Consider the following 11,983-nt stretch of genomic DNA (forward strand, 5'->3'; position numbering starts at 1 on the left):
GCGAGACAGTAAGCACTTACCCCTGGAAGGTATAAAAAGTGAGAAACCAGATGAAGAAAAGAGGTCATCAGCTGAGTTCAGAGCAGATCTTAGAAGTAAGCCCCTAAAGGTAATTTCAATCGCTAGGCATGTCCTAGATGCGGCGGCGAAGATTAATGAGGTGACCCGCTCCAGGTCGGTTGGGACAAGTCCGTCTCAGTTGTCCTTCACGGCACCACACTGCCTTTCAGAGTCCTCTGTACTCGCCCAGGCCTGGTCCTGGGACGGCACTGGGCCTCGCTTTAGTATCGCCGAAGCGCGCGTGGGGTACGGAGCGCACACCGCGGCGCATTTGTTCTGCGGACACCTACAGAGCTCACCGCCCCTGGTATGAAAGGCTTTTCTATTGGAGTAGTTGGGGTAAGATGTTTTCCTGGACTGCAGCTCTGAACCCAGACTGTGGAGTCTTTCAAAATACCACAAAACACAACGCTGCCAAAGGCATCTGTAAGTGCTGCGTCGGAATTAAGGAAATTCCAAAGGCCACATTATAAGCCAAGGCAGGAGCAAGGCCCTGCGAGGGGAGGGAGCGCGATGGGGAGGCAGGGAGGTATCAGCGCCGAGTGCGAGGAGAACAGCGGGGCAGAAGGCCAGCGAGGCTAGGGCAGGGGGAGAGGCCGAGAGACCGGAGCTGGGATCGGGCGGTCCATCGCCCCCATTCCTTCCCGTGGCCTGGAGCCTTTTCTCTCCTGGTGCCTCCAGCCCCTCTCTGGACTCGCTTGTCCTCGCCGGCCGCGCTGCACCCTGCCCCCGGCGGTCCTCGGTGGCCCCAGCATCGCTAGCATCCGTGGCCTTGGCATTTCGGAGCAGCGCTCCGTGGAGCTCAGCGCGGCCGCTTGGCCCGTGGCCCGTTGGCTCGGCGCCCGCCCGGCGGTCCCGCCCCGGCAGGGACGCAGGGAGCACCCGCCCGCCGGCGCCCCTCTCTCCCGCGCCCAGTCCTCCCGCGCAGCGGCTCGCGGTGCGCGCGTTTCCCTCCTGCCCACCCGGTGCAGCCATGGCCGCCTCCTCTGCGCGGCCCGCCGTCCTGGCCATGAGCGCACTGGCGCTGCTCCTGCTGCTGTGCCTGGGCCCAGGTAAGTGGGGAGATGCCGGGGCGCTGGGAAGGGAGATCGGTGACAGGTTGGGGGCGTAGGGACCCATCCCGAGCCCGGGCAAGGGCCAAGGGGTGATAGGGCTCTTGGGCTTTGCACTTGCGCGAGTGGAAAGTGGCGCGCTTGGACAGGCAGACTTGAGTACCCGGGTCAAGGGCAGGGTCTCAGGTATGCGTGATAACCTGGGGAAAGAATGAGGGCTGAAGGTCCGAGGGAGGGGCAAGAAGTGTTTCAGGCCTAAGAAAGAAGCAAAGGGATAATGGGAGCTTTACACGGTGCTGCCCTCCGGGACTGAGGAAGCCAGAAGGCAGCTTCACTGAGAATCGCGTCCAGGCAGTTCTCTTCCCAGGCACTTCCCAGCTGGGCCAAGCTCCTGCAAAGCTGGAGCAGGCCTCACATCCCAGATAGGGGAGACGCTCTTGAAGGAGAAATGCTTAACCTTGTCTGCTTCATGGAGCCCTCAGAGAAGCAGTTGAAAATCCCGGGTTTGTTCCCTATGAAATGTGCACGTTCACACGCACACCCGAAATGAAGCAGTTTGGTGAGTGTGCAGACCCCCCTTAAGAAGGGCCATCTGAGAGAGTGTGTTTTGTCCTGACAGTACTACCTTCCGCGTGTTTGATCCTTTCTGGTTCGCTAGTGGCCTCGCGCATGCATGAGCGCCTTTGAGGCTCACAACTCTGAGAGGCAGGTGTTGGGACCCCAGATCTACTGCTCAGGGTACTGGGGCTGGAAGGCGTGAGGCGACTTGCCCAAGTCCCTGAGACAGGTGCTTTCCCACGACAAAGCAGCTGGGCGCTGTCTAAGGGAAATGGAAGACTCTCTCGACGGCTCAGCTTCTGTATTTTGCTTATTCAAAACAGGTATGGCAAACTGAACTCCTGGTGGAGGGAAGGGAGGAGGCAGCAGTGGGAGCCCTGAGGTTGGAGCCCAGGGGCCGCTAGAACAGCAGGGTACCCGCTCCACTGAGGAGGATTACCGTCGTCCTAAATTACAACCCCAGTGCGGCTGACCAGTACTCTCCCGTTACACGGTTTATCTGCCTCTCCCTTTGTTCCTCCCGTGTTAAGAAGCACATCCGAATGAAACGAGTGAGCATTGGCTATAAGCCATTCCTTTAAAATACACGACTTGTGTTTTATTTTGGTCATACCAAGGATGTAGGGATAGGAGTCAGTTAAAATATTATCACGACTGAGTTGCAATGTGAAAGTTCTTATGATGTAAAATGAAGATCTTGATATCTGTAGAAAGTCCCAAGGGTGGCTCTTTATGACACTCAAAAACATTTAATGGAGAAGATGATCATTGCCCCTTCTTGATCAATTTATTAATAGCACCTTCAAAGGGGCATCCTCCAATTCTGAATCTGCTGAGAGATCTAATGCCAGGTAAGCAGATTTGATAAATTCAGGAGTGCCTATTATTGCAGCTCAGACATAGTGACTGATGATTTTGGGGTCAAAAAATCCATACTACGGCAAAAGAATCACAGCTATTCATTTGTTCTTTATTCCTGTCTTCAAACAAATTTAGCTTGGTATCCAATTATATGTATTAATATTTATAGTTCAATGTGTAGTAATCGGCACAGTGGCAACATCAATCATTCATAATTTAGGACTTCTCCATGCTTTTCAGTTGTATAGCTGAATTTGGCGAGGCTTTCGTTTCTGGAGTCGTAGTGACACACATTTGCAAAAGCCTAAACCCGATGTCTATTTCAACATCAGGCCACATTCTGCTCATTAACTATTAAGCGCTTTTCAGAAGGCAGACATATAGAGGAGCAATACTTCGTTCTATATGTGCCAGCTCGTAGGTTATCAGAGATCGACAAATGTTAAGATATTAATGAACGCTAATACTAGTGCCAAGGAACGTATCTGTCTGCTTTGGCAAATGTAGTCATAGATTTCTTCACTGACTCTTGAGGTTGGAAGGGAAGTACGGCCTTTAAGAGTAGTCCCACCCCATCTGATTAATACTCCCCTCCACCGTAGCCTCGTCAGGTGCTCATCTCCGCTTACTTCGGCTCAGACGCTTCTAGCAGCTCTTGATGGGGAACCTCTTGGTGAGACTTATTTCCTCTTTGGGTGGCGGCCCAGGGTTGGAAACATTACGTCATGCCCTAATCTATGGCCCGGGGGCAATTTAGAGCCTTAGCTCTCCTCCCAGAAGCTTCATTTCTGTAGGTTAAACATCTAAATTCCTTTAATTTTTTCTCATATAACACATATTTGGGTCCTTTGCTCCCTGGGTTTTTTCTCTGACCACAACTCAAGTTTTCTGTGACTTTCTGAAAGTAAGATGTGATCTGAACCAAATAGTAGAGGGGTGGTCTGCTCAGAGGAGTGACGGAACAGAGGAGACAATTAATTCCTTTCTGCAAGATGCTATCCTTTTATTAACGCAGCCTAGCATTGCAATTGTTTTTTAAACAACCACACCACTGTAGCCTGACATGAGCACAGACAGCGAAAACTACTAAATTCTCTGATAGGCTGCTGCACACTCTGCTAATACCATAGCCCACTGTCCTGCAGACACCCAGCCCTCCTACGGAAGACGGAGAGCAACACCACTTGTGGCCACCAGTCCTTCAGGGTGGTCCCTAGAGATTCTTCCCAAACCAGGTTCCCTGGCTGGCACACCTGTTCTAAAGGCAGTCGCACTGAAATTCAAACGCCTATAGGGGGCTACTAGGTGAAGTGGCTGTTTATGGACCATGGGGTGTGCTGAGTGCCTTGGGCCCAGAGGCATTCAAATTCAAGTTATGTAAACACTGGGCATGCTGATAAAATGCACTTGCAGGTAAAGTTCGGCTGTGGGCAACCAGTTTGTGACCTTTGGCTACGAATGTGTTTTTTTTCCTCCTGCTACATAGTAAATTCTTTAGGCAGAGGTTCTTAATCTTATTTGGGTCCCAGACACTTTTGAAGGTCTGGCAAAAGCTATGGGTCCTATTCCCAGAGAACTGTATCTTTGCAGATGCAAACACAGGCCTTAGGCCTGTCCATGGATTGGGAGGTTAAGGATCTGCCTGGGAAGGTGGGCACCACCACCTCAGGGGGCGTCTCCATCCTGGAGCCAGACTGCAGCTCCTTAGACCTGAGGATGCTCTGCTCACTAGTTATGAGGCTGGGCTTTTTTCCCCGGGGGCTTTGGCTCCCCCTTCAGGGGACAGGCCTTAAGCCTGCACGCAGCACTTAAGCGTCAGAGGCTTCCATAGGTCCTCAAACCAGCACACCAGGCAGAGGGGGGTGTTCTTTCAAGCCAGACATGTTATTTTCTATTAAAATGATTGGGCTGATTGGAAACACTTTGAGAACTGAATAGAAATAACAGCAAATGGTAGAAATAATGCCTGATTATAAGATGATCAGGGCAAGCTATAACACTGGGCTGACTTTTTAGAGAACTAAGGTATGTTCCTTGGCTGTGGCAGCAAAACTCCCATGTCTGCCTGCCTCTGTCCTCACGTGGCTGCCTTCTCTGCTTCCTCTCCTCTGCTTATAAGGACACGTCATTGGGTTTAGAGCCCACCCTAAATCCAACATGATACCACCTGAGATCCTTAACTAATTACATCTGTAAAGACCCTATTTCCAAATAAGTTCACATTGAGAGGTTCCGGGTGGATATGAATTTTGGGGGGGACACTATTCAAGCCACTATATCATGAAAAGTGAAAATCCGCAGCAAGGTGCTGATGACAGATGGCTGGCCCTCATACTAAGACATAAGGGCTGAAAGAATCGTGTCACTTTTCCTAGAGAATAGCTCAAATTGTAATGTCCTTGCTCAGCCATGGTCATTGTCACCAGTTTTAGCCATGGGCAGCCTGCGTTGTTTTTCGTGCACAACAGAGAATGCAACAAGCATTAAATACTGAAATACTACCAAGTTGCCAAATCAAGATGTGGGCATGCAGGGATTTTTTTTCCAGTTCTGATTTTTGTGCTTGAGAAATTAACGGGCACAGTGCAACTCTGAGACCGATTTCTGTTTTCATTCCTTTAGGTGGCATAAGTGGAAATAAACTCAAGCTGATGCTTCAAAAACGGGAAGGTAAATATCCCCCCAATGGATAAGGGTTGCATTCTTAACTGGACTGAAATGAAATGGCAGTGTTGAATGTGCTCACTGGAGTCTTGTATTTGGAAAATCAGAAGTATTTACTGCTTAAAAGGTTAGCAGATCGGAAGGGCTTGTTCTGTGTGTATGTGGTGTGGTATTTCATTAGATAAATATTATTGCCATTAAATGTTTGAAGGTTGTTTTTCTGAAAGCTGCCAGTGTGGACTCAAAAATAAAAGGAACAGTGCTACAGTGTTAATTGAATGCTGTTTATTTTAGAACGGTGATACCCTTTAGAAAACGGATCTAAATTTAGAGCATATCCTTTACAGCACATAAACCTCAATTGGTGGGGTGTGCACAGTATTGTTGGGGTACTCTATATCCAGTTAACTACGGGGGGAGGGTTAAGCAGAAAAACCTGTTACTGACACCTGTTGTGAAAAATACTCCTAAGATTAATGTGGTAGATAGCAGCAAAATGTAGAAATAGAACAGTCTGGGAGCCACACAGTATGAGTTCTGGGCCCGCTGTAATCGGATCAATGGGACCAGCTGTGTGGTCTCGTGAAAGCCCTTTTCCCCCTGGGAACGTTCATCTTCACCTGTAAAATTAAGAAGTTACCGATCCCTCACGAGGAAGTGTGACCACATTTCTGATGTGAACGTTTAATCACTTGTTCTTGCCCCCTGCTGAATGGGGGATTCTGGAAGGCTGAAGTCTGCTCCTCAACATGGGGCCCCCCTGGGGCTTATTCACATACTTCCCAGTTGGCCCCTCAGAAATCCCCCACAGGGATTGTGTGCTGAGCAGTCCAGTGTCACAGATGAGGGGACGGAGGCTCAAAGCCGGACAGCAGGGGCCAGCCCAGTGGCACGGCTGCTCTCCGAGCACATCCTGCAGAAGTAGTGCCTTTTACACGGTGCAGACCACCACGGAAAGGCGTTAGAGGAAGCTGCATTAAAGCAGGGTCGGTACCCGTCGAGACCCAGTCAAATCGCCAGTGATCAGACGGGGAGGCCCAGTGAGTGGCCCAAGGTGGCACTGTGTGTTCCCGCCACCTGCTGGGGGAACTGGCCATCCCACTGGGCTGGGCCTGGTCTCGGCGCGCTCAGGGCTCGTGGTTCCAGTTCCTCTCCCTCCCTGGTCTCCTACGCAAGCACAGCGCTCTCCTGTTTGTGTATGCAGTCAATACACACCAGTGTGGCACTCGACGTCCAGTTGTTCTCTGAATGCAGAGCCCAAGGGGTGAGCCACGAGCCCCTGGGCATGGGGAGTGGCTGCAGAGGCTGAGCTGAGCTTCGTTTCTACGTGCCCTGGAAGGTGAAGGTGAGCCCCTGGGCTTTTATGTGGCTCTACCCAAACAGGAGAGCTTACCAACGAGGAGCGTAAAGACCGGTGATGAGGGGCCGTGTAGGAATGAAGTTGAGCGTAAAACCATCCTAGGCCTGGTGGGATTGGGGGAGTGGGATATATGATAGTGATTCACCCCAATAAGAAAAGAAATCATTCTTTGTACTTTGGGGGTGGGGAATTAATCATTTCAGCACCTGCTCCAACTAAGACTAAAGTGGCTGTGGACGAGAGCAAAGCTAAGGAATTCTTGAGCAGCCTGAAGCGCCAGAAACGGCAGCTCTGGGACCGGACTCGGCCGGAGGTCCAACAGTGGTACCAGCAGTTCCTCTACATGGGCTTCGATGAAGCGGTGGGTATGCACTCCCGCCGGAGGCCTGGCTTCCTGCAGAGCAGTGTGGTGGGGACAGAGGCACGGCGGGGGGAAATAGGGCTCCGGAAGTATGAGCCCCCATTCCATGCCAAGTGCTACCCAGGCACTGGATCATATTACCATTGGTATAAAGACATCAGCTGGAATTTTCCGTCACACCGCGGTCAAATGAGAATCTGTCCCAACATGTTTGGGAAGCAGAATTCCAGAGAAGTCACTGTCCAGAATGGCTGGGACTTAGATTCATTGAGAATCTGATTCTCCTAGGAAGTCTTTTAACTTATCTGTACAGTTTTGCCTGGGTGTCCTTAAAATAACTCACAACCTCCCAAAAAACATTTTCGGTTTTACCTCAAAAAATGTCAGAAACAACAAAATTGGTGCAAAGACCCATGAGGATAATGGAAAGAGATGAAAAGTGACTTTTAAAGAGAGACGGGTCTTTGCCGATGTTTGTGGGAAAATTTGTCAATGCATTTGCAGGAAAAGTGGTTCAGTTCATGTGTCCAGGTGGCGTAAGTGGTCGTATTCACCACATTAAGGAAAGAGAATGTTCATAATCACAGACCCCCAACTGAGGAACAGGTCCAGGTGAGACAGCAGCAGAGTTCAGGTCGTTGATTCTGCTGCACGGAAGTAAGTCTGCAGAGTGACAGCAGGGCTAGGAGAAGCGCCGAATGTCAGCCTGGGCATGGAGAACACTCCGCCTGCCAGCCCAGCCAGGAGCAGATGAAGGGCAGCATCTCCAAATGGGCAGCTGCAAGTGTTTCTCCAAGCAGGCCCCGGATTCATACTGCAAATACAGGGAGTATACAGTGTACTGCAGCAGGTGAAAACAAATTAAACTCTTTAGAGACATCATTGTTAATGGCTGCATAAAATGCAGTCAGGTAGCTGGATCAGCATTTCCTTCCCATTCCCAACATTGGACTTATTGGTGGTTCCCTAATTATCTTTCGACTACTCAAATATAATTTTTTCACTGTGCAAATAGCTAAACACGTAGAGGATTCTAGTACTTACATGAATTAACACTCACAACAACCCAGAAGGCAGCTATGTACTATTACTTGCACCTCTGTGTGTGGTTTGCTCCTTACTTAGTAGTACATTCTGCCCAGTGGAGTTACTGGGGCAAAAGGGAGAATCACATTTGAGGGTCTTTAAGTTTTGTCAAATTGCATATTCCCATAAGTTGTGTATGAGAGCACCAGTTTTCTCACATCTTCAGCAGCATCTGGTATTCTCATTGAAAACTTGAAACAAAATAAGTTTACTTATTTGATAGATGAAAATGCTGTATCATCTTTTAGTAATTTGCTTTTCTTTGATTACCAGTATTTACAGTTCATGAAAATGGGGTATTAAGAGTTTAACATGGGGAAATGGCTAAATAAGGACTGACGACAAAACCAGAGTAAAGGTGAGGATCAAACAAGATTATAATAACTAAATATGCCTAGAAAAGACTAGAAGGAAATACATCAAAATGTCACTAGTGGTCATCTTTGGCAATGGCAATATGATGCCCCTTTTTCTTTGTCTGCCTCCCACATATATAAATTTTTTAAATGAGTGTGCATTATTTCTGTAGTCATAAAACATTTTAAAAGCTATTGAAAAAATATATTTTAAGCCAAAACCTCAAACAAGATTATAAAATGAGAAAAACCAAGGAACAAGATTGCTTCATTATGGGAAAATGTGCAGTATTGCGAGAAAAGCAAGTGTTCTCCTTTTCAAGGCAGAGGCTGAGGGAGGGCTCAGAAGATGCCGGAGCCCCCAGGCTGAGCACACAGAGATGAGGAGTTGGCTGTGCTCTTCAGCATGGCACAGTTCGGGCCACTGCTCACCCAGAGTGGACCGCCACAGAGAAGACTATTGCGGGCAAGGCCGGGGGCCCCAGCCTCACGGAGTTCTCCATCTCAGTGTTCACTGGCAGTCTTATCAAAATAAAAGTAGACTCCTGAGACCCAACCACCAGGAAATTCGATCCAGGAGGTGTGAAGTGGTGCCTGAGAATCTGCATTTTACAGCATCCCTAGAGACTGGGATGCAAGGGTTCACTGGCCAACTTCGAGAATAATTGGCCCCGAAGCCCAAACTTTCATACAGGCTCCAGCCTCCCCAGGCCACCTTTCTCTGCTCTTGCCTTTTTGCCCTCACACTAAATCTCTCACCAAGTCCTGAGCATCAACACATGCGGGTCCCAATCCAATTCATCCTGCACCTTCACCATCACCAACGCAAAATTAGTCTCTCCTTTAAAAAATGGATTAGGGCCGGCTCGGTGGTGTAGTGGTTAAGTTCACGTGCTCCGCCTCAGCACCCTAGGGTTCGTGGGTTCGGATCCCGGGCGTGGACCTACACACCGCTCATCAAGCCAAGCTGTGGTGGCATCCCACATACAAAATAGAGGAAGATGGGCACAGGTGTTAGGGCCAACTTTCCTCAACAAAAAGAGGAAGATTGGCAACAGATGTTGGCTCAGGGCCAATCTTCCTCACCCCCCCCAAAAAAAAAAAAGATTCATAGCAAAGACCAGTTGCCCAAGTTGTGAACTTGAACGTCTTTCCACATTTCTCACTCATCTTCAGCCCTTCTCCTTTCCTTTTAGTTTTATTAACTGCAACTGTCTATTTTCATGTGTCTCAGGAGCTGTAGGCTTCTTGAAGGCAGGGACTCTGTCTTAGTTGTTGTAGGGGGCATTCCAGTGCCCAGCACAGGGCCCGACATGTTATGCCCATTTAATAAGTGTTTGTGGAATGAGTACGTGTACCTGGGCATGCTCTCACCAACACCACAGGTATAAAAGTCACCTTCAGGAGTATCCCAAATACCCTGGCCCGTGGCGGTAATATGCCAGTGCAGTGGATGATTTAACTCAGCCAACATTTATTAAGCATCTACTGTGTGCACTGAAGTGGGCCAGGCACAGGAACGGGACGGGAAGAGGAGGCAGAGTCTGCCACAATGAGACATATGGTGCCTGGGGTCAGGCCAAGTTGTTTCTGTATTTGGCAGATTGTTTTATCTACCAAAAAAGGGGAAAATGTTTACGTCTAGGGTATATTTAGAACTCATATGACAGAAGTCTTCATGGCTATGAGTGTCTAGTGCTTTGGGGAAAATAGTTGCATCAGTATTCGTCAGCTGGCCGTGTTGACCTCTGAGCACAGGAACACTCTTAACTCAGAGTTATTCTTAGCATAAGCGTTGTTAATCATTGAAGAAAAACCACCACAGAGAAAAGCCAGAGGCCAGCTGTGGTCTAGGGGGGGCGTCCTTAAGTCCAGTCTCTATAGTTCTCTCTTTTCCTCCAGAAATTTGAAGATGATGTCACCTATTGGCTGAACAGAGATCGGAATGGACACGACTACTACGACGATTACCACCAGCATCACTATGATGAAGATGCTGCGATCGGTCCCCGGAGCCCCGACAGCTTCAGGCACGGGGCCAGCGTCAACTACGACGACTACTAACCGTTAGGTACCACGCGGTGTACAAGGAACCTCTTCGTCACGCCTCGCACCATTTGGTTTCTGTTGTGCTTTATTTCAGTAGTTCTTTTCTACCCACTTTCTGTGACCAGAAAGGAAGTTAAAACAATATAAATGCCTTTTGATATTTCATGCAAGTGCCTAAAAATGCATTTCATTTAAAAACAGAAATAAAAGCATTTTGTTAAAAAGAAAAGTCTCTGAGTTCATTAGGATGAAAAGTAAACTGGTGACAGTTTTCATTCCCTGATGTTTCTGAAGTTGAAGTGTCATCTGAAAGGCACCTCTACATTCTCATCCGGAGTGGGACCTTCCGAGAATCCTCACCAGCACCCCGTGCAGACTCTGGGGCTGAGCCAGGGGTTTTCAGGTTGTTAAAACCCAGTCCACACTAAATGCAAGATACAAAGCCAGCAAGAAAACTTAGTTGAAAATTATTTAAGGTTCCAGAACTAGGCTTCCTGGGTTCCAGGCCTGGAGCTGGAGCTGTTTAATATGATCGTCCAGGAAACCAAGGGTAATAGAGAAAACCCTGACGTCTGATTGATTTCAGAGCCTCACTTATCTTAAAAAACTAAATCTTGTCCAATGAATTCAAGAAAGATTTAAGAATATACTTCACATCATATTTAAACCAGCTGAGAGGATGGAAGAAAGAGAAGAGCGGTGTTGGGGTGGGGAGAGCAGGGCGGAAGAAGGCAGGAGGCAGAAGGGGAGGTGAGCAAAGGATCCAGTGTCACTGAGGGGAGGGAGTGTGGTTGCAGCCCGCGCGATGCCTGCAGAGCTGCAGAGGGGTGGGAGGGACCACTCACAGTGGCTCTTACACTTTTCTAGGTCACAGACCCCTCTGACAGCCTAACGGAAGCTCTTTTGTTCTTTCTCAGGAAAATGATACATAATTTTGCCTATAGTCTCTGAAACACATCTCCATGCACAGACTGTAGGTAACAGAAAAACCCTGGGCTCAGTAGCAAGTACTGGCTTCAGCAGGGCAGTGTTTATGTATAATCATAACATCTGCATATAAAGGTAATTTCCTATCTTCCGTTGGAATCTTTACAACTTTTAAAAATTTGTGGTAAAATATACATAACATAAAATTTACCATTTTAACAATTTTTAGGTATACAGTTCAGTGGCATTAAGTATGTTCACACTGTTGGTGCAACCATCACCAACATCCATCTCCAGGATGTTTTCATCCTCCCAAACTGAACCCCACACCCACCAAACACTAACCTCCCCTTCTTCCTTCCCCAGTCCCTGGCAACCACCATGATACTTTCTGTTTCTATGAATTTGACTTCTCTAGGGACCTCATATATGTGGAATCATAGAGTATTTGGCCTTCTGTGTTTGGCTTATCTCACTCAGCATAATGTCCTCAAGGTTCATCCATGTTGTAGCAAGTGTCAGAATTCCTTCCCTTTTAAGGCTGAATAATATTCCATTGCATGTTTACACCACATTTTATTTATCCATTCATCCATCCATGTACACTTGGGTTGCTTCCACCTTTTGGCTATTGTGCATAATGCTGCTA

At 48.2% G+C, this 11,983-nt stretch overlaps 1 protein-coding gene across 3 annotated transcripts; it reads left to right on the forward strand.

Annotated features, from left to right (window-relative positions):
- Nucleotides 1–265: 265 nt before the first annotated feature.
- ECRG4 (ECRG4 augurin precursor) lies at nt 266–10,635 on the forward strand. 3 transcript variants are annotated; one of them, XM_087426316.1, is made up of 4 exons: nt 266–486; nt 5,154–5,201; nt 6,759–6,916; nt 10,261–10,635. In XM_087426316.1, exons 1-4 carry the CDS (start codon nt 405–407, stop codon nt 10,420–10,422), a joined length of 450 nt encoding a protein of 149 aa, XP_087282442.1. In that variant the 5' UTR covers nt 266–404; the 3' UTR covers nt 10,423–10,635. The 3 variants fall into 3 exon arrangements, with proteins under 3 accessions (XP_087282442.1, XP_004435937.1, XP_087282443.1); XM_004435880.3 differs by lacking the exon at nt 266–486 and adding an exon at nt 613–1,112; XM_087426317.1 differs by lacking the exon at nt 266–486 and adding an exon at nt 1,644–1,671.
- The last annotated feature ends 1,348 nt before the right edge of the window (nt 10,636–11,983 follow it).

Source organism: Ceratotherium simum, chromosome 40, assembly GCF_057802395.1.
Source record: "Ceratotherium simum simum isolate JZ-2026a chromosome 40, ASM5780239v1, whole genome shotgun sequence".
Lineage (NCBI taxonomy): Eukaryota > Metazoa > Chordata > Mammalia > Perissodactyla > Rhinocerotidae > Ceratotherium > Ceratotherium simum.

Coding starts and splice junctions, on each gene's coding strand:
- ECRG4 (XM_087426316.1), top strand. CDS start 405: ATGTTTTCCTGGACTGCAGCTCTGAACCCAGACTGTGGAGTCTTTCAA. Junction 487..5,153: donor CAACGCTGCCAAAGGCATCT/GTAAGTGCTGCG, acceptor TCATTCCTTTAG/GTGGCATAAGTGGAAATAAA. Junction 5,202..6,758: donor GATGCTTCAAAAACGGGAAG/GTAAATATCCCC, acceptor TAATCATTTCAG/CACCTGCTCCAACTAAGACT.